Source organism: Drosophila albomicans, chromosome 3, assembly GCF_009650485.2.
Source record: "Drosophila albomicans strain 15112-1751.03 chromosome 3, ASM965048v2, whole genome shotgun sequence".
NCBI classification, from domain to species: Eukaryota; Metazoa; Arthropoda; class Insecta; order Diptera; family Drosophilidae; genus Drosophila; species Drosophila albomicans.
The window spans coordinates 50,273,507-50,295,829 of NC_047629.2; the positions used below are offsets into that span (position 1 = coordinate 50,273,507).

The 22,323-nt window shown below is 37.4% G+C and overlaps 2 protein-coding genes across 5 annotated transcripts in view; both read right to left on the reverse strand.

Annotated features, from left to right (window-relative positions):
* The window catches only part of LOC117567636 (band 7 protein AGAP004871), a 47,754-nt gene extending 42,167 nt beyond the window's left edge, over positions 1 to 5,587 (reverse strand). The window contains exon 1 of one of the 3 annotated variants that reach the window (XM_052003890.1): positions 5,564 to 5,587. In XM_052003890.1, coding sequence (XP_051859850.1) covers positions 5,564 to 5,572 — 9 coding nt within the window. In that variant the 5' untranslated portion in view covers positions 5,573 to 5,587. Of the gene's footprint in view, positions 1 to 4,246; positions 4,809 to 5,563 lie in introns of those variants that run through there. The other 2 variants (XM_034247739.2, XM_034247741.2) reach the window with 2 other exon arrangements.
* A 937-nt stretch (positions 5,588 to 6,524) lies between these two features.
* Positions 6,525 to 21,918, reverse strand: LOC117572710 (beta-1,3-galactosyltransferase 1). Of its 2 annotated transcripts, none has more exons than XM_034255769.2 (3): positions 21,601 to 21,918; positions 7,764 to 8,883; positions 6,525 to 7,705 (listed from the first exon to the last, which is right to left on the reverse strand). In XM_034255769.2, exons 2-3 carry the CDS (start codon positions 8,778 to 8,780, stop codon positions 7,298 to 7,300), a joined length of 1,425 nt encoding a protein of 474 aa, XP_034111660.1. In that variant the 5' UTR covers positions 8,781 to 8,883; positions 21,601 to 21,918; the 3' UTR covers positions 6,525 to 7,297. The 2 variants fall into 2 exon arrangements, with proteins under 2 accessions (XP_034111660.1, XP_034111659.1); XM_034255768.2 differs by having other exon boundaries at positions 20,871 to 21,917.
* Between the last annotated feature and the right edge of the window lie 405 nt (positions 21,919 to 22,323).

Here is a 22,323-nt window from a genome sequence, read left to right on the forward strand (position 1 = left end):
TTTACTTCAGTATATTTTCGGTATATCAATACGGTATGTTTTAGCATTTTTCGATATATTAATATTGAAAATTTTAGTATTTTGGTACATTAATTTTACATGTCTTATTATTTTTCGATGTATTAACTCGGTATTTTGGTATTTTGCGTTATATTATATTTGGTATACTTTAGTATTTTTAATTTGCTATATTGTTTTATATATTATTTTTTATATATCAACTTGGTATATTTTAGTAATTTGTCGGTATATCATTTACTCTCAATAAAAACGGTTAGCGGGTATCTCACAGTGGAGCACACTCAACTTTCTTACTTGTTTTTATTTTTTTTTTGGGAATGAGTTCACTTTAAACTTTGGCTATTATACTTGTTGTTGCTGGTGTTCCGGCTGTTGTGGCCGCTACTTTGTCATGTAAATTAACGGTTAAATTGTAGCGACAACGCGACCGCAACGAGCGACGAACAGACAGAGGACAGAGTGAGAGGACAGAGGACAGCGGACAACAAGGCGAGGACAGCTGGCAAGCGCCCAGGGAAGAAGAGTAGTCGCAACTGGGTGTTGACTCTGCAGGCCGTTCGCACACAGCTGTAAAATCAAACAAAGGCTCACACGCCATACACACACAAACAATATACACACACACTTGTACACCCACACACACCCACATACACACACACATGGCTGGGTCATAAGTAAGCTGTTGGCTGGGCTTAGTGCGAGCGAAAGTTTATTGCATGTTGTATTGAATAATTAACTTTTATTGATCGCGATTGTGTTCACACACACGCACAGTATATACACCAACCTCCCACGCACACACACACATTCCACACACACACTTAGCTGTCTTTACATGTTTATTAGTTTTCGAGGCTTTGTTTGTGGCCAAGTTAGTGGCATATAAAATGCTTTGGCTCGCTGCCCTTGTTAAAAATAATACGACGCATAATTATGTATCTCAGTATTGTCCCAAAGTGTACTCGAAGTTCGTGTGTGTGTGCGTGTGTCTGTGTGTGCTGTTGATACACTCACATATCGCTAATAAAGTTAATGTGCACGCTAAACTGGTGGCCATGACTTGTAGTTTGGCCCTTTCCTGACCCAAAGTGAGTGCGCTAATTGCCTTTTAAGTTGTTTACTCAACTCTCAGCGGCTTTCGGCTACGACTTTCTCCATTCTCATATGGTTTACTTTCAGACTGACTATCGAGGTCGACAAGACACTGGATAGTTTAACAGTTTAGGTCTTTTTTTTGGTGTGGCAAAAGCCAAAGATACTTTGCTTAGTGTGTGTAAAGGCGAAGCATACACACATAAAAAACGAGACAGAGAGCAAGCAAGCGAGTGAGTGCTTGCTGCAGTTAAATCCTTAATTTATATAGTCGAAAGTCAACTGCGGACATGCAACAAATCAGTTGGTTACATGGATGACATGGACAACATATGCTGACAGCCAGGCTGAACGGATAATAGAACAGAGTTAGAGTAAGGCAGTAAGAGTTGTAGCTTCGCTTGGGAGCAGCTGATGGGATTAAAAATGTGAGGAAAGATACAGATGAAAAGATAGAAATTCAAAGAAATGTTTGCGAAAGTGACGAGTGTAGAGGACAGAAGAAAGAAAAATGCCAGGAAAAAGTATTCAACTGAAACGAAATAAATAATTGAAAAAGTCACAGAGCATTTCAGAGTTGAAACTAATGGCATAATAAATATAATGCGCCATAGGGAAATTACTATGTAATTACGAAAAATTGAAGAACCTAAATAATATTTAATAAATCTTTACTACATGCGAAAAAGTCAGAAAAACTTTTCCATCTGAGAAATAAAATCATATGCATTCGATAAAATTATTTATTATAAGATCAAAAAAAGAAATAGTATTTATAAATATATAATATTTAATAAAACTTTAAAATAAAGCGAAAAGTCAGGTTAATTTATATGAAATAATATTAAAAACTTATATTTATATGTTAAACTTATAAATTAAAGAGTTATGAAAATAAATCAATAAATTCCATAACATTAAATACTTTTAAAATTATATTTAATAAAACTTTATTCGAATTCAAAAAGTCAGACAATATCTAAATTTATATAAAGATAAATTAGAAAATGTGTATGCATACTATAAAATTATAAACTATATAAAAAGAATGTAAATGTAAGAATACCCTTTAAGAAAATATTATATTAATTATTCTAATGCTATTATTTTATCTACATTTAAATTAATCTGAAAACTATAAAATAAGAAGTAATACAGTCAAGAATGGAAATAGAACAAAATAATTGGAGCACTTAAGAAAATTATATATTTTATTTTTAATATTTAAATAAACTGAAATTTCTAAAACAAGTTTAAATTTAAGAGCAGTAAAAAGTATTCGATTTTTCTTAACGGATTAAAACCCCGACAATCTTAAACGTGACAATCTCTGCATTGTCTAGTATTATCGTTTGTAGTTGAGCTTGTATTTGCTAGTCAGATCACAGCTTAGCAAACAATTAAGACAATGACTGTTGAGCGTCGAGGCGCACGTCACGTATACGTAATGCCTTAATACAAGCATGAATACAAAAGCATTAGCAGCAACTCGAGATTAACAAATGAATTTTATGCAAAATGAAAAACGCAAATAAAGATGCTTTGCTGAAAATTAATTTAGTCTTTAGTATGCAATGCGTCTAAGCCAACAAAAATAAATTGCAGCCAAGAAGCTCTATTTTAGACAATAGACTCAGACAACAACACGCAACGCACAAATTAAATATGAAACATGGTTTATTTTTGGCAAACATGAGAGATGTTGTGACAAGTCACGCTCAAACATAAATTCTTGGATGCGAGGATTTGGCAATGTTCTGCAAATGCAAATCACGTATCCGCGGTGTTTGCAATTACATAAATTGAATTAAAATGATTTTAATATAGAATCAAACTATAATTTTAACGTATACAAATAATAACTTCAAATATAAATAAGTATATTGTTAAATTGAACTTGGTGTTTAATGTATTCACAAATCTGAAAAATTATCAGTGAAATATAAAGTCGAAGGCTTCTATAAAAATAAATGAGTTATTACCTTAATGAAACTCTATTATGAGTAAAATGTTATTTGTATATTATCTTATTTTTTATGGTATTAACTTTTATTTTACTTATGTAAAGTCGACTATTAAAAAATTTTAAATTAAAAACTAAACAATAACAATCTTTAAAGAATCTGGTAGTTAAGAATATTAAATTATATTGTAAATTCTTTAAAATAATCAAATAATAATTTTCGATGTTTAATTGCTTGACTTGACAATCTCTTATATTTTGTACTTTATGGAATATTTTGAATGTATTAGTATATTGATATACTAAATAAAGTATTCGGTACATTTTACTATTTTTTATTATATTCAGAGTAATATTTCATCGTTTTGCTTTTATTTAAAATTACGAATTCGAAATTATTAGAACTTTAAGTTTAAAAAATACAAAATTTCAATAATAGGTAATGTATGTATATTTGAATTTAATTTAACGTTCATTAAATACTCGTTGCAGTCTCTTGACATGATCCCAATACTCTTAGCTAAGCTGCCTCGAGTGGCAACCAGAGAGCAACATAGTAGAACATTTATCATTATCATTTTAAGCGGACAAGCTGCAGCAGCAGGTGCAGCTTAATGTTTAATGGCACTGCTAAATATTTGGCTAAAACCGGCATTAAAAGCAGCAGCAGCTGCAGCTATGTAAATCACAGCTGAAACAAAAGCCGAAAAACAAATGTTGTAAGCTGCTGCTAAGCGTAACGGTAAATGCAGTAGTGGCAACAACAGCAACTACAACAGCAAACTGATTAAATATCCGGCCTACATTCGCTTGGCTGGGAGAGTCAGCATAATGCAAATTCTTGTAGGGAAATGTAATTTGAACAGCAAAACAAACAGCGACCGAACAAGTAGAGCTCTCTCTACTACCAGGACAACAACACAATGATATCAGGCAGCAGGACTTGTTAGAGCGTGGTTGGGGGGGAGGCAGAATGTGGAAGCAGGTGGGCGAACACAAAACAAAAGCCGCTGCTGTCGCATCCGTTTGCCACTTCTTATTTGCCTTAACTGATTCAGCTGGCATTGGCAGTGCGTGTGTCAGGTACACAGGACACACAATGCCGCAGGATAACACACACTGAGAGAGAGAGGGGGGAATGTAAGGGGGCTAAAGGGGGAGGCGACTTACCTCGTAGCGTGTGTCGATTTCAGGTAATTTCTCTAGAAACTCTTCAACCATCTTTTGTTGCACGTGCGAGCAGCTAAACCAATTACACACATACACACGCACACACGCTCACACACACACACACAGACACACACAGAGATAGCAGGCACGGATTTACGCTGGATTGCTCATTAATAATACTCAACTCTTGAAAATTATTTTGTGGCTAATAAGTTGCTGAAACACCTGTTGTAGTTCTCTAATTTTTTTTTTTTTTGTATTTGTTTTTAAGGGGTGAGAAATTCGTCAATTGTTTATTTGATTTGCACTCTATTGTTATTTGTTGATTGTCCTTTTCTTTATTATTTTTTTTGAGAGCTGGTCACTTGTCACTTGTATATATTTTTTTTGGGCGCTATTTTTAGCTCACACGCACACACACACACAGACACACAGAGAGTCGAGAAGTGTCTGATAAATGCTGTAGTGTAATTCTTGTTTTGCGTGCGTGTGCGAGAGATGATGTCTTGTGGCCCAACAAACGCTGCCCGTTCACCGTTCAGCACTAACAACAAACTGCAGAAAAACAAAACATTTATAGGCGCACGGACGTCGAACCGAAGCATACACAGGATACGAGCCTCGGCGAGCGATGGCGATGGCGAATATTTCGATGTGCTAAAAAAGCAAACTACAGCATCAACAGCAGCCGCAGTTCAGAGAAGTTCGACAGTTGCCGAGCAACAGCAAACAGCAAATAGCGTGTTTCTCCCTCAGCAGCACAGCACAGCACAGAAAGTGTAGCATACTTATGAGCGCCGGCGCGCTTTTCAACATTGAAGGGGCCACACAACCGACTCCTTGTTACGGTTTGTATGTATAAGCACAAATCTCACATCGCTTGGCATCTCGTCACGACTCCTCCTCGACTTGACACACATTTAAAGTTGCCGCAAAAGCTTGCGTGCCACATAGAGACACAGACACAGCATCCATTTTAGAACGAAAGTTCTGCTTGTGGATCGTAACTCGGGCAACTGGCTTGAAGTTGTGTGTGGAGCTGGAAATGGAAATGGATGGTGGACTGCGCTGTTTGCATCCACTTGTTAACAAATTTGCTGCTAACGAAGGCGGCGCCCCACTCAAAGGCGCAACGTTGCTGTTGTTAGCAAGAATAAGCGGCAAACACTTGAGCTGCTTGCTGTTGCCTTCACATTCCGGCATTGTTTGTGCTAGCTCAAGCAGAAACAACAAATACACATGCACACAAAGACTCACACACACACACACACTTGGTAGTTATATTTGTCTGAGCACTAAGGAAACTGAGAAACTTACCGATCCCATTTTAAGTTTACTTTTGGCTGCCTTTGGCGTGTTAGTTTTTCAAGCTGTTGTGTCCTGTGACAATGTCCGTACGCGTTGACCGACCAACGCTCACTAAATTCCACATATTAACTACGAGACTTTTACTCATTGAATGCAACAATTTGCGGCATGCCGCACACACAAAACACACACACACTTTGACTGGCGTCATCAAAGGCCAACCGTTTGAACTCGTGAGGCGTGTCAATGTCAAAGGCAATCGACGTCGTGCATCGAAAACAAATCTTCGCGCGCTTCTAGCGTTGACACTCTATTTGTATTTCCCCACATGTATATGTCCCATTCATATAGAACTCTCTGCTCGGCATTGTTGTTTTAAATTAAGTGATAGTTTCGCATGGCCTTGAGCGCAGCTGGCGAAATGAACTCATTCAATTATTCAGCACGGTACGGGTAATCAACTCTGCAACTATGCATAAATCGATATCAATTGCACTTTCCTATAATTAACATTTTGCGAGTGCACAATATTAATAATATTCAAAAATGCCGCGCAAAGCAGTTCACATTGCTTGAAACTAAAAGCTGTCTGCTATGAAACTTCCACTGGTAGAGCACTGCAGTCGGTTCGTTGTGTTTACTGCTTGGCGTACTGCTTGCACTGCTTAACACACCGATATTTCAAATTCAAATTTGCAACATGTCACATTGTACAATTTGTAAGATTTTATTTTTTAAATGGATTCATTTTGTTGTTGATTTTTTATATATGTATGTATATAATTTCTGACAAACTTGAACATTCAATTAATTTGTATTACACATTTATAAATTTCATTTGTTACAAATTTCCTTTTCGTTTATTCCGTTACACATTTGTTTTCTGAGTTTCGTTTTGCATTTCTTTTCATTTTGTTTTTTGATATTTCTGTTAACGTTCCTGGCGTAAATGTTCCCTCTTTTCTGTATCTTTCTTTTTTTTCTTTGTTGTGTGGTTGTTTGCAATGTTTACAATGTTAATTTGCCTAAGTTTACATGCAATTGAAATAAAACATAGACATTTGCTAAGGATCAAAAATACAAAATACATTATTGGAAAAGTTATTTATTTTAATCTTGCATGCAAGCATTTGTTCTTTGTTTTACTAATTCACATCTCAATTAATTACTCAATTCATTTATTAGTTTTCAGACTAAACATTTTTGCTAGATTTTATGTGTCTAGTGAGTTTTGCTTTTCTGTTTATGTTCCGATTATTTAAGGGGCTGCATTTTACTGTTTGTTGTTGTTGCTGTTTTTTTGGTTGTCTTAATAGTTAAGAGTTGTGCTTAAATGTTTATACTCATATATATACGAATGTGTGTATCACCCAGAGAGGCTTTTTGAATGTATGTCTATCGTTAGTTGTAATTGCTATCGTTAATAGTAATCGTTATCGTTAGATTTATAATTATGCTTTAGTTTATGCTATCTCAATTATGATACGAATGATTGTAGGCAGGTGGTTGGTGGTTCACTTGACTTGCAATGTTCTTTGTTGTTGTTCTTCTCCTTCTTGTTTGTTTTAGTTTTCCTTTCGACGAAAATGCTAACTAATCGTTTCATAACTAGTCTACAATTCAACAATTAAATTAAAAGCGAAACAGCCAAAAATGATTAATAGAAAAAAAAAACGAACCGCACACATATCAACTAAATTAAACAATATCCCCCAAGCTATTTGTAATACCCTTCTTCTTAAGCTAGCTAAGGCCCGTATCCGAGCTCGCCTCCGTTTCCAGCTGCACACTGCGCTGCGTCAGCGTGTAATTCTGTGCCAAATGCAACTGCCACAAGGCGTTGAGTTGCTCGGGCGCAATGCTGTGCCACGTGAAGAGAAACTCCTGCTGATCCAGCTCGAGTTCGCCGCTCAACACACGCTCGCAATCGGGTTTGTAAAGCACATACGGCTGCAAATTCGTGATGGTTGTGTTTGTACGCTGTGCCAGCACGCCAGTGATGTGGACATCGTCCACCCAGAAGTAGCCGGCATGCTGGGCAGCCTGATAGAGACGCTGCACCACATCAGCCGAATAGACGATCGCAAAGCCAGGACAGTAGGGCGGATAATAGGCATCAGGATACTCGCTGAAACTGACGCGCCACTTGGACTGCAAACAAAATAGAGATTAGTGAATGTATGAGTTGTATAATTTCATTATTACTTACGCGATAAGATCGCCTCACACGCGACAGCATAACAGAGCGACAAAAGAGCAGCTCGTTGCGTTGCTGCAACATGGAGCGCAACGATGGCGTTGTCGAGTTCGAGTTGGAGTTGGAGCTCGTGTTTGGCAGCATCGGTTCCCTAAGCAGCTTGTAGAGCTGCGGCGTATTCACATAGACATCATCATCGACCTTGATCAGCAGCTGAGCATGGGCGCAATGACTGTTGAACCACTTGAGGGCCATCACATGCTTGTACGTCATGTTGCGATACGCATCCTGAAAGTTGCCCTGCACCATGTCCGCATGCCTCGCATTCTCCGCCTTGAGCGCCAGCTGCAGCTCCGGCTCCGATTGCCGGACAGCGCCCAGCAGGAAGACAACACGCAACGGGGAGCTGGCAGACGTCATGCGTGGACTGCCCCACGTTTGGCGTATGAGGGCACGCTTCTCCACATTGCGTGGCGCCGTATGGACGAGGATTAGCGCCTGGATGTGGGCCTCGCATGGCGGTTGTGTCATGCTATACGCAAAGTTATGCAGGTCGATGAGTTGGCTGGCATCTTCCGAGTAACCCGTTGGCAATGACGATGACGATGATGATGAGGATGAGGCTGATGATGGCGATGGTCGACTTGCTGCCGTGGGCAGCGATGCGAGCGTGGCCGCAATGTTGTTGTCTAGACTAACTAGGCTACGACTATAATAATAACTACTAAGGTTGCTACTAAGTTGCTGAGTGCGACTAGTGTCGTGTATTTGGTTTGGTTTACTGCCATTGGCACTCGGTTGTTGTTGCTGTTGTTGTGGTTGCTGTGTCTGCAGCTGCATCGAGCCAAGCAGAGCGGCCGTGCTGCCCGCTGTGGCCACCGCCTCATCCGTTGGCTCCAGCTGCTGCACGCTCACCAGCCAGATAACAAAGCACAGATTCACACAGATGATGAGACAGCACAGCGAACGTTTGTCCATCGTTGGGCTGCTGTTGTTGTGGTTGTTCTTTACACGATTAACTACTCCCATTTGAAGGCAGCTCCTTCTTCGAACGGAGTGCTCTAACTGCTTCTTTCTTCTGTGTGCACCTCAAACGGAAACGTTTTCTGCGTACCTTGGCCATTTACCCGAACTGCAACAAAAAGAGATAAACAAAAGCATATTTATAAGTACTAGAGTTATTAAGAAATTAACAAATAATTCGCGTCTTATCAATGGGCGATTTATCAGGTGCGAAATAAGAATCAACAATTAATTTAATTGAGCACGCCACAAAGGTACGAGAGACCTCCCGATGGGAAGCTAAACGGACAGTTCAATTTGGTGAATTGCCTCGCAGTGAAAGGACACTTGTCGTTGTTGTTGAAGGCTGCTAACAGTGCTGCGCAGTGTTAGCTTATTTTCAGCTAAATTTAGATGTGGCAAGTCATAAGTCAAAATGCATGTATGTATTTTTGGAGCAAAACTCTTTAACAAGTAACGCCCCCTTCACAACTATTTTGTGGCTAAGAAAGGTCATCGCATGGCGTCACTTCACCAAACACTCAATCGATGGTCTGCGTCGTCGTATACACACCTGGCATATTTAATTCATTTGCAAAAAAAAATACACGGGAAACACCTGATGATTTCCACCGTTGACTGGCGGTCAAGTGAACCCCGTGTGTCCATTAAACAATAAACCGTAGCGCGCCGCGCAATTCACAGTTCTCATGTTGTGTTGGGTCAGGCGTCAAACGCCCATTGAGTGTTTGACGAGTGTGTTGTGAGTCTATGCGGCCCCCTATTATCATTTTGGCCTTATCGCCACCAAATTTGACGCTGCTTTCAATACAACAACAGCAACACCAACAACAATGACGATGACCTTTTGGGAATGGTCAGTCTAATGAATTTTGTGGGCCGATAAATCGGGCGGTACTTTGATAAGGTTTGCACAGAAATCAAACATTTATGAGGGTTTTTTTTATTTATAAATTGCTAATAAAGATGCGGTTTTAAAAAATATTATATCGATATGTACATATAGAAAAATAGTATATAATATAATTTGAATAATAGTAAATTAAAATGTGGTTAAATGATTGGTACGGCCATCTGACTCAGAAACTCCTTACTCATTCTGTTCAAATGAACACCACTAGTTCATTTCACGGCTGACTAATGATGCCAAAATGGCACATCGCCGTCCACTTTTCCTTAGAAGCTCCTCACTCAGTTCAAATGAACCAGTTACTAGGGATGCGCTGTTTAAATGAACAGCTTTAGTTCAAATGAATCAGAAACTCTGTTTATTTCACGTCTGACTATAAGCAATTTTGGCGTCGCAGTTTACTTTTCCTTAGAAGCTACTCATTCAGTTCAAATGAACCAGTTGCCAGGGATGCGCTGATTAAATGAAAAGATTTAGAAAAGAAAAGACTATCTGACTATATTCCATCTTCGCATCTTAGTCAACGACTGCCTTCTACTTCTCCTCAGGATTTATTCACTCATTCAGTTCAAATGAACCATTTGCCAGCGATGCTCTGTACAAATGAAGAACTCATGAACTAGAAACTCTGTTCACTTGAACTTCTTGCTTTATCGTTGTTCGATTCACCATACCCACATCTATTCCTACTAAATTACTTCTTCAGCGGCACTATTGAATACCGAATTTAATAGTTATCATAACAAGTAGGGGTAATTATGACGATTGTTCCTTTATCATGTTGACTTTTGATGTGTTTGCCAGCATTACTTTAATTATTTGATTGCTGACCGCTATCTTTATATGCTCAACATATTTCGACACGAAGGCCTTATCACTGAACGGTTAAATCACACTGGTTTGCTTTCGTCACAATCTTTACTGTACAACCATGAGTATTATTATCTTTATGCTTTGCATGTATCATGAGTATTTTGCATAATAAACTTAAGATCGTTTAAGGGCGCTATCTGCATTTATGTAAACTTATTCGTCAGATGTCTTAACTATATTTTTATTAGATACTTTGACCCGACATGATTAAACACTTAATGTGGCAAATATTTGGTTTAAAATGCTTAAACTAACTGTCTGCATAATTATATTTAAACTTTGCATATTTCCATATTTTATGAAACTTTTAATTTCAAAGAATGGAATTTATGGCTAAAATTTTAAAATTCGCGAATCATGTTTCAATCAAACAAAACTTGAAGTTAAGAACTTGAAATTTGAATATTTTCATATTTTTTTAAACTTTCTGTTTAGAAAAATAGAAACTATAGCCAACGTTTTAAAATACATGAAACTTTTTCAAAGCATACTTCAATCAAACAAAATTTGAAGTCAACAACTTGAATTTTGAATATTTTTACAATTTATACAATACTGAATTTATACTCAACATTTTAAGACAAAACTTAAGTCATAAAATTCTTTATAAATTCTTAAAAAATATAAAAAATTTAAGGTGTTCTTATCACTATTGAAAACTGTCATTTGTCTGCTTTTCATTTGTTTCTTCACTTTTTTTTCGACTTTCCGCTTTAATTAATTTTTTCCTTTGCATAAATTTCGAACGTTTCTTTGGCCTGTTCCCGTTTGTTGCTTGGCGTAGGTTCATTCAACCGTTTGTGGCCAGTATTTCAGAGAGTTTCCATAACGTGCAGACAAGAGACGGGTCGAGTCGTGCTTGCCACAAAAGGCAGCAAGCAGCTGCGTTGCGGCATTGTCAGTCGGTCACGTAGCTGCCACACACACTCGCACACACACACATGAGTATAATTGAAATTTGCGGCACTTGCAACTTGTATCATGTAGAATTTGCATATTTTCTTTCTCTCCTACCATGTCCATATATGGACAGCATGATGAGCTCAGAGCGCGAAACAAGGTGTAGACTGGCAACTGACAACAAGTAAAACAACGACAACAACAACAACTTCGACTCAATTAGCTTCTGGGCGTGATGATTATGTGATAAGATTGCTACACGCGGTTGACACAATGATTGCGATAAGGTGGCATATAGCATTGATAACCGATCTATTACCAAATTGAAATGGAAATAATGAGAGTATTTCGTAAAGTGCCTTTTCCAATTACTATTTCGCAAGTAGTTTTCTTCTCTTTTTTTATAGATCAATATCTTTGGGCTTATTTCGTTTTTGGTTTTTATTTTGAAAAGCGTTACATGCAAAGTTCACGGCAAAGGTCGTTAAAGAAGCGAAATATTGAGCTCAACACACACATACACAAACTCAAATGGAGGGCCAATAAAATTTTAATATTCATGTAAATGTTGCGAGGGATACCGTCATTGTACAGTGTACAAGGGTTGCGCTTGCCACACTCGCTCTCTCGTTATTCTTGCCATTATTATTATTATATTGTTGCTGGCGGTGCGACGAAGCATGGCATAGCGGCGTCTAGACACGCAATTGGCCTTCTTCTCCATGTCAGCCAGTCCTGACCTGACCTGGCCTGGCCAGGACCCGCAAACTGGGCACAACTCAACTCCAATGACGCCAGCGAGTCTGCGACGCCATTTCGCAAAAGGCTTCAAGATAAGCGCAAAAACTAATTACCAATCAGGGACGCGGTTTTTGGTTTTTTTTTTGCATGACCTTCTAGCAAAAATAACCCAAGATTAACTTGCTCTCCCCAGAGCTGATTTCTTGTGAAAAGAAAAGTAAAAGATATGCAAATTTTCTAACATCCACTGATGATGATTCATTTTCAACTTCAGTGCAGTTTATTGACCATTAAACTACTCGTCTATTTTAAGTGAATGCATCCGCAAATAGTGCATAACTCTACGTGCCACTCTCGCTAGGCCACAAGGCGGTAAAGGAGAGGAAGAGGAGGAGTAAAGGAAGGCAGACTGCGCCTCGCGGGCTTTTTAAGGCCTCGAGAAGTTGAGTTGAGCCTGGGCTGCCTGCCAGCCGACTGTCCATGTTATTTATACCCTGCAATTGGCATTTCAACTCATCGATCTTCCAAGTATGCAAAATATAAACTTTGCCATTGTTTGCCAAAACATTTGTGGTAGCTCGAGAGTGTCGCTATTTAAAGGGTAGGGTTTCAACATGCTATTGTTATACTAATAATTTCTACTATATGTAATATACAAATATTTTAGGAAGAAGACGCAGAGAAGTACTTGATAATTAGTCTATTATAATACTCTTTAGTTTATACTATCTTACCATTAATTATACTATAGAAATATACGTAGAAATATTTTAAGGAGTCAAAGGCGTAGATAAGTACTCGACAATTAGTCTATTATAATACTTTTATTATAATATTTAATTTATACTATTATACTATAATTATACTATATAATATAATATTTATGTATACTGTTATATGGGTAATTCCATGACGGAATTTGTCCCGTACGAGACTCTTTACATTGAAAATAACATAAACTGAAACAATTTTAAAAATAAGAAACGTTTATTTTTATAGCTCTAGATAAGTACTTTAATTAGAGCTAAAATTGGTTTTGGAATTTTCTTTCTGTATTGTTTTCTGTTGTCATAATTGCAAATTTTAACCAATTCGTACGCACAACCAAAAAATGAACGAACGTTTATAGAAAATAATTTAGTAAATATTTTCTATTATTGACATTTATTTTTTTTATTATTTTAATTTATTTTTGATACTATATATTTAGTAGATTAGAACTCTTCACTTCGCATGTAAAGAACATAATTTTCTAAATTAATAAATATTTTAATATTTTAATTTATATTTATTTTTGTGCTTTTTTTATTTAAATTCATTTTTGTTGCAATATTAAAAATTTTACTTATTCTTAGTAGAGAACTCATCAATTAATTTGTATATATTTGTAATTTTAATAAAAGAATATTTTTGTAAAGATTGATTTGTATTTTAAAAATCAATTTAGATATATATACCGATATTTTTTTTTTGGTATTTTGTTTATTTACAATTATTTTTGTTCACATTTAAATAACTCTTGCTTTTTTTTCTAGGATATTCATAAGTCGCGCACTCCCCTTTGTAGCCCGCTCTTCTTTCTTTATTTCATGCCTTTGTAATTTGCATTTTTGCATTTTGCACTCGATAAAAACGGCAACGGCGCAAAAGTTTTTTTTTTTTTATTCAAGTCGAAGGTTAGATTATATCGTTGCCCCTTTTTTTTGGGGCAACAACGTCGACGTTGTTGTTGGTTGATGTACGTTTCGAGTTGTAGTTGTTGTTGTTGTTGCTGTTGCCCGTTGTGTCGTCTATTGTTTATCGAGCTTTGATTTGCAGCAAGAACACTGCAGCAGCAGCAGAAGCGGCAGTAAAAGCACTTGCGGCAGGTTGGCGAAAATAATTTGGCAGTTGGCCAAAAAAGCCTTGAATGCCGCCGCCGCCAGTTCGTCCGCCTTTCTTTCTTGGGAACAATGTGAGGCAGCATTTTCATGTTGTTTCCCGAATGAGCAGCGAAAACATTTTGATATGTTGTGCAAATCGTTGTGAGTGTATCTGTGTGTGTAATTGTTATAAATTCAGACTGGAAATGTGTTTAGCACTTCTCAAAAACGTTCTCACATGCCCAACTCAAACACTCACACAATTGTGTGAAAATATATTTGTAGCCACTTGGGGAGCTCTCGCAATTAGCGTAAGCGAAAACAACTTAAAATGTCTACACACCTGCAGTAAATACATTTAAGGTTCAGTTTTTTTATACCCGCTACCCATAGGGTAGAAGGGTATTATAACTTTGTGCCGGCAGGAAATGTATGTAACAGGTAGAAGGAGGCATCTCCGACCCTATAAAGTATATATATTCTTGATCAGCGTCATCAGCCGAGACGATATAGCCATGTCCGTCTGTCCGTCCGTCCGTCTGTCCGTATGAACACCTAGATCTCAGAGACTATAAGAGATAGAGCTATAATTTTTTTCGACAGCATTTGTTATGTTTGCACGCAGATCAAGTTTGTTTCAAATTTTTGCCACGCCCACTTCCGCCCCCGCAAATCAAAAAAATCGAATAACAAGCGTAATTTTAAAGCTAGAGCTACGAATTTTGGTATTTACAATAATTACTGTAGTAGTTATGATTTCTGAAAATTTGGTTGTGATCAGATAAAAATTGTGGAAGTTATTAAAGAAATACTTTTGTATGGGCAAAAACGCCTACTTACTAGGGGTCTGAGTTGCTTTGGCCGACAATCTGGCACATTGTGCCGTTTATGGTATATTTTGAATGGTGTACTATATCGATATACCAAACATACCATTTGGTATATTTTTAGTATTTTTTTTTGTATTTTCGGTATATTTTGAAAATGATACCGCAATATTTTGCCTTTATTAAAAATGGGTAGCGGGTATCTCACAGTCGAGCACACCCGACTGTAACTTTCTTACTTGTTTTTTTTTAAAACGGAAAATAGCGAGTCGACAACAATAAACTATGCTCTAATTGAGTGCGATGAACCAGCAAATACACTATTAATCATAGCTTTTTAAGATTGCTCAGCATTTCTAATGGAATATTTATATCAAACAAGTTGAGAAGCTATCAAAGTTGTTATATAAAAAAGTTTGAGAAGCTAGCAAAAATGGTTAACAATGCCATAATCGAAATGAGCTAGACTTTCGACTATTAAGAATCTCATATAACTAACATTTTTCGCTATCTAAACAATTTGTAGTTCTCAGAATTCAGTTACAATTACAGCTGAGATACATTCGATAATCATTTAAGACAATGTCTCTTAAATTAACTAACCAAGCATACAAATTCTTTTAATTTAATCAACACAATGTCATAGAAATGTCATATAAGAAAATGTTTCTTAAGTTAAGCATACAAATTCTACTCATTTAATCAACTATAGTTCTGTCACGTTATGTTCATCGTTATCCAATTAAGTGACGCAATTCCCAAAAGAGAGGAATGTTTCAATTGAAAATGATCAACTTATATTTGTATATCACAAATATTTGGCCAATTATTTGCATATTCAGCAATCATTCATTAAGAATACTGGAACAATTTTTGTTTCGACTCAAGGCTGTTCGATAACAAACACTCTATTTCATGAAGAACTTTATCTAAAATATAGGGAAGGTCGGGTAAATAAGAGGATTGTTTAGATATCGATAAGCTCTCTGCTTATCTATTTTAATCGTGTAACCACGAAGCTTTGCAAATAATATAAACCCAACTCATTTTAAGTTGCTTCCTTTGAAAATTTGAAATGTTTAAATAATTTGATATAATAGGGAATGATTATAGAATACGTCATCGTTGCTGTATTACTTTTAAAGGGAAATGCGATAAACCAATGCATATTTTTATACACAATCCCATTTTAATTCTCGTTCCTCTGTTCAACAACGTTTGCCCGTGACAACTTGATACAAAGTCATTAATCGCTTGCCCTTTAGCTCCATACACCAGCATTGCCCTTTGTATATAAATGTAATAAAGTAAATTCCACAGCCACATGTTGAATCATAATAATGGGAAATATATCATATTAAATCCAATGTTGAAAATGTCGAATTTCAAATATTCCAACTTGGCTGCACGAATCGAATGAATGCCTTGCCTTGTTTATAAATTTAGCAAACACTCGCAGATTATGTTACCATCGTTTACTTGCCAATTTGTTGAACAAACTTTAATAATCTCCCATAGCCGAATGAGTTTCGTATCAACTTACTGTCGATAGACATTTGATACTCGTTCGTTTGGTTAGTGGGCCTTTGTATCTAAGCGTCCTGAAAATTTCATAATAATCGGACGACAAACAAATGAGTTGTTGAAGAGTCAAGTAGAGCGAGTTTTGTTGCATGACTCGTTCGTTCTCTGGACTCGTTGTTATTGTTGTTGTTGCTGTTAACATGCTGCAATTACAACATGCAATGCGATACGAAGTTTATTGTATGTGTATCTGAGTGTGTGTTGCGTTTCGTTTCATTTTCCCCCTCAGTTTTTGCTTCTTTGTTGTGTTGCACAGCAACTATTTGTGGTTTGTTGAGGCTAAAGTTTTGTCGGGTGCCACTTTTTAAATGCAGTGCCACAGACAACAAAATTACAACAACGATGCAAAATAATAATGCCTGCTCTGGCAGCCGGATGCCTTACTTGCTTGCTTGCTGTGTGTGCTGTGTGTGGGGGCGTTTGAGATCTCTGTGGGGTTTGCAATAAGATGCAAACAGGCCTCAGACATGTGGAAGACACACAGCGCACAGTCAGCATCGGAAGTAATCTGCCAACGTGCCCCGTCGAGACGGGTGTGGCAGAGTGGCAACACACACACACACACACTGTAGTGCAATTAACCTTTAGTAGTGTTGCCTAGTAGAGCAATAGATTTCCTTTTTGCTGTGGCAGCAGAAGCATCCGAGTTTCCTGGCTCAGCAATAAACGGAAAAGGAGTTGCACGTTGCCTCTTAGCCTGACACCTGACAGATAAGGTGAAGCGCCTTTGGGGACACTCACTAAGAGACAAGCAAAATGAGAAAGAGACACAGGGAAAAGGAAAAGAGAAGTTAGCGACAAATGCATTTCAGTTGATTGACGACAGTGTCGCCACAAATTGCCAATTAAAATGTGGCAGCAACTAAAAAAGGAAAAAATACACATCTACAATATACATAAAGCTATACACAAAGCGAGCTCTGTTCACTCTCTGAACACACCCACTGTGGACAGTGGGCTGCGCGTGCTTTGCATGGGCTCTTAAAAAAAAAAATAGTGAGAATCCTACAGCCGAGTGTGCTCGACTGTGAAATACCCTTTACCCACTTTTAATAAAAGAAAAGCAGGGCTGTATTATTCCTAAAATATACCGAATTAATATACCGCACAAATACTGAAATATACTAAAGGCTGTGTTTGGTATATTGATGTAGTTTCATTTATAATACACCATAGCGTGCAAAATATACCAGACTATTGACCGAAGCAACTAAGACCCGTATTCAGTATGCGTTTTTCCCCATACAAAAGTATTTATTAATAAACTTTTACAATTTTTATTTGATCGCAACCAAATTTTCAGGAATCATGAAGACTATAGCTATTATTGTCTGTATTAAAAATTAACTCTCTATCTATTATAGTCTCTGAGATCTAGGCGTTAATACAAACAGACGGACTTGACTATATCGAGTCAGCTGTTGACCCTGATCAAGAATATTTATACCTATGTATATGGTCGGAGATGTCTCCTTCTGCCTGTTACATACATTTCCTGCCGACACAAAGTTATAATACCCTTCTATAATATAATAGCGGGTATAAAAATACAGAACAAAAAAAGAAAAAAGGTTGGTCTCAATAATTTATGAATAAATGTTTCTTGTCCTTTTACTTGCTCTGAGCATATGAAAATTTAATTACTCGCATTTTGTTTACATTTCCACGGCTCTCGCATCACTCACAAGTCAACTGGGCCAATGACCAACCAGCAAAGTAACCGCTCCTTTTGCCCCACCATCTTTTTGGTGGCTCGAAACGAGTTCCATGCACGCACCACACAATTGAAGACGGGTGGGGCACAGCACAAGAGGCGGGCCGGCTTTTCGTGTATAATTTTGATGAAGAAAGCCAACACTACACACACACACACACAATGTGGTGTATATGGTATATGAATTGAAGCAGTGTCGGTGAATGGCCACGATGAGAAGGGCAACACACAAAAAATCATTGACTGCCTGATGCCCCGATCAAGAAATCATTCTCTGAGCAAGTGATTTCCAACAATGTGTGAGTCAACAGCAAAGCAAAGCAAAGCGAAAACGAAAGAGCAAACAACAAGTGCACAGTGGGCAATGTAAACAGCATATAGAGAATATTATTCCCATTCATAATGCAGTTAATTGAAAAAATTGTATTATAATAATAATTACACGCGTTTCCGATTAGAAAATGTTACGGGGGAAATTACATATTAAGGTTGGAAACGCAATTACATCATGAACAGGTTTCATAGTAATTGAAATTGTTTTAACTGTTAGCTGACTAACTAATCTACTAATTCCTGTAATAATAATTAAATAACATACTGAAATGTTAGTTGCAACTACTTATATTATTAGAGCTATATAAATCTGTAGAAATTGCTGTTATCTGTTGCAATTTTATAACCACTGTAGTCTTTCACGATTTGCAAATAAAAAGCTTAGTAGCTGTTGTAATTGCTGTAAAAAAAGCTTAAGGCGTGCACAGTGTGCTGAGTGCTTGTGTTTTTAGTTGATAACTGATTACGGAGTACTCCGGAGTACAATGTTATTTGTGAAAGGGCAAGATAAACAAACAGTTTCCGTAAGGTCTCTGATAGTACGACATATGTATTAAGTGTGTAATTGGCATTTTATTATTCTTATCTAAAGTAAGCATTGCGCTGATTATTTGTACTCTGCTTTGCAACTAAGCGACAAGTGGTCACACGCCACTTGAGTATTTGATTAGATCGACTGTTTGAATATAATCAAACCATTGATAGTTGAAGTGCCCCAATTGAAAATTGGTTTCAGATAATAAAAAATTTACTGACTTGTTAGGTTTTTATATGGGTATCGGCCACCTTTTGACATAATCATTTAGCTGCCAAAAATTACGATAAAATGCTACTGTAAAGCGAGGTCTAAAGATCGACAATGTCAAGAGTGTTGATAAATTGTCGCACTCGCCTATTAAAGTGAACAATAAAAGCGCCAAACTGTCTGGCCAATGTTGAATTTATCTTGGAATTTCAATGGCTGCGCATAAAAGCAAAAGCTGTGCTATGACTCAGCGGCGCCTAACTAATTTTGAGCATGAGGAATTCCATTTTGCTGACCAAAAACGGGTTTTCTTTTAAAAGTATAATTTAGGAAGTTAAGCGGGTGACGTCGCCAAGCGTTGTTGCGAAACACTTTTGGGTCAATGCACGGCGAAAGTTATCGACTATTAAATGTGAGGTAAATAAACAAAATTACCGTATGCACAAACACCAATACAGAGACAAGAAAGAAACAGTAAACGCTCGCAAATTAGAAACAGTAATTTCAGTATATTATTAAATAAAAATAGAGAAAACCTACTTAAAATAAATATATATATTTCGATATTAAAAAATAAGTAAACGACCTTAAAAAATATAGCAAAATCTAAGAATAGACAATTTGGGGAAAATCAAATGTGTGACATTCTACTGTAAAAATAAATTTATGAACACACACTAATGCAAAATTAAAGAGAGCGATTAGCGCGTAACTTTAGCCGAAAAGCAAGCAAATAGAGAGTGTGAGAGAGGGAGACAGAAAGTGAGAGCCGGAGCTTATATCGGAAGCTGCTTATGGCTTTTGAGCACGTGATGGGCATATAACGTAAACGTCAGCAACGCTTTTAATAATATTAATTGCCATCAAATATTTGTTTTATATACATGGGAATACAAGGAAATATAGTATGTATTAAAAGCCCAGACGTAAAAAGGCGGAGTGAGCCAGTGTGTGAGTGTGTGTGTGATAAGTAAACACTTATTTTGCTTGTTGGCAAGCGGTGATGATGACGACGACGACAAAGGAGACTCCGACTCCACAACTGAGCTGCAGCCAAGGCCAAGGCTTCGCAAGAACAAGAAGAAGAAGAAGAAGGCGCATAGCAACAACAACAACAATAACAGTGTGCAGCTGAACTTGTTCAAGGTCAGCAGCTTGCTGGCATGCAAAGAGCTGCCAAAGTTAAAGTGCCCAGAGAAAAGGGAACTAAAGAAGCCAAAAGCAGAATAACACATGAGCAATGAGTTGAGCAACAACACAGTTGCCAAATAAGCAAACTCTGTTGCCAAAATAACAAAATAACCAAAGAGCAAAAAATGCTGGCGTTGCTGCTGGCAGTTGGAGCGAAAAAGAGAGATTTAGAGTTGGAGAGAGTTGGTAAATGGGGAGGTGGGAGAGGAAACGAGAGAGCAAGAGTGTCTTTTGATGCTGTTTGTTGTTGTTGCTACTGTTGATAAGAAGTGATGACTTTACTAGCGACACATCTTGACTGCCGAAATATATGGAAAGTACGTACTATATGCTTGTATGTGTGTTTGAAATTTACGCCTAATTTAATTCATAAATTTGCATGCACAATTTAATGGCTCATTTGAGTTTTCTTTTACCTGGCTGGGCGTCGCTGCGGCTTTTGTAACTGTTACTGTTGTTCTTACTGCTACTGCTGTTCTTCTTCTTGATGTGTTTGTTGTTGGTGTGGCGCTTTTTATTGGCACATTGGCACGCATTGGGCGACGTTGGCGTCGTTTGCCGCACACACACTCACTCAACTTCGCACACGCACACAAAGAGTGCTTTGTGTGAACGCCAGATAAAAGGAGAACTCAACAAGGAACAAAAAATCAACGAGCTTTTGTTTGTGTGACACTGTCACTCTAGTTGTAGTTGTTGTTGCTCTTTCCTCAAAATCACATGTCCTCCCCTCCTCCACGCTTTCATTTGCTACCCCTTTTTTTCAGTTGTGTTGTTGCATTTTTAATTGATTTAGGCAAATATTCAGAAGGCCAACATTGCGACACGTCTTGTACCAAGCGGTACAGGGCAACACGATAATTTACGAAACACGTCTTAATCGTAATAATAGCCACAAAATTTCACTTTGTTCCATTTTCAAATTCGCACTTTAATTTGCACTAAATATAAGCATATATAAATATTTTATGGTATTTTTTTGTATTATAATGCCGCTTTCCGAGGGTGGAGCACTCACACACACACGCATACGCGTGCACCAAGGTGTACACACACACACACAGGGACGTTCACAAGGATGCTCCCTTTTGATGCTGATGCTGCGCGTGCTTTGCAATTTTTGCTAATGCTTATTGAAAATTTTACCTTTTTGATGTATTTGTATTATGTTTTGTGTGTGTTTCTGTTTTTTAATAAACCGTTTTTTATTGCAATTGAACTTATTAAATTAAGTTAAGCAAACCGCGCGCGATTTTTAAGGAAAAATGCATTGAGAGGAATGAATTAAGAATTTTTTAGTGGTGAGCGCACGCGCTGCATTTTTTCTGTATTTTTCCGCGTCGAAAATGGTTGAGACTATCTCGTGGAGCAGCCGGCGCAGCACTGAGTCCACCATTACTTTGTTACTTTTCACACACACGCTTAGCTCAGCTTAGTTCTCACACTTGAGCATATATTTAAATTTTAAACAATTTGACGCCAGCCCGAGAGAGAGAGAGGCAAATTGAGAGCCAAGCGACGCACACGCGCGCACAATAAATTGTTGGTCCAACATCTGTTGCCGGCTATCGATATATATCGACAAGCAGCATGCAACAATAGCTATTTTTGGCTGGCAGTTAAGGGCAGTTAATCTATAAATTTGTCTCAAGAATTTCTATAACATTATTCTGTTGAAATGCCGTTGGAATTGCTCAAGTTTATGTTGGCTCCCTGCATTTGAAATCTATAGCAGTTAATCGATATATTATATCGGCATGCTGCGATATGGGAATTGCTGCTAAACGATGGTTATAGGGTGACCGTTGCTTTGCTTGAAAATGTGCTAAATGTGCGCGCCAAAACAAAATAAAATAAATGTTATTATTT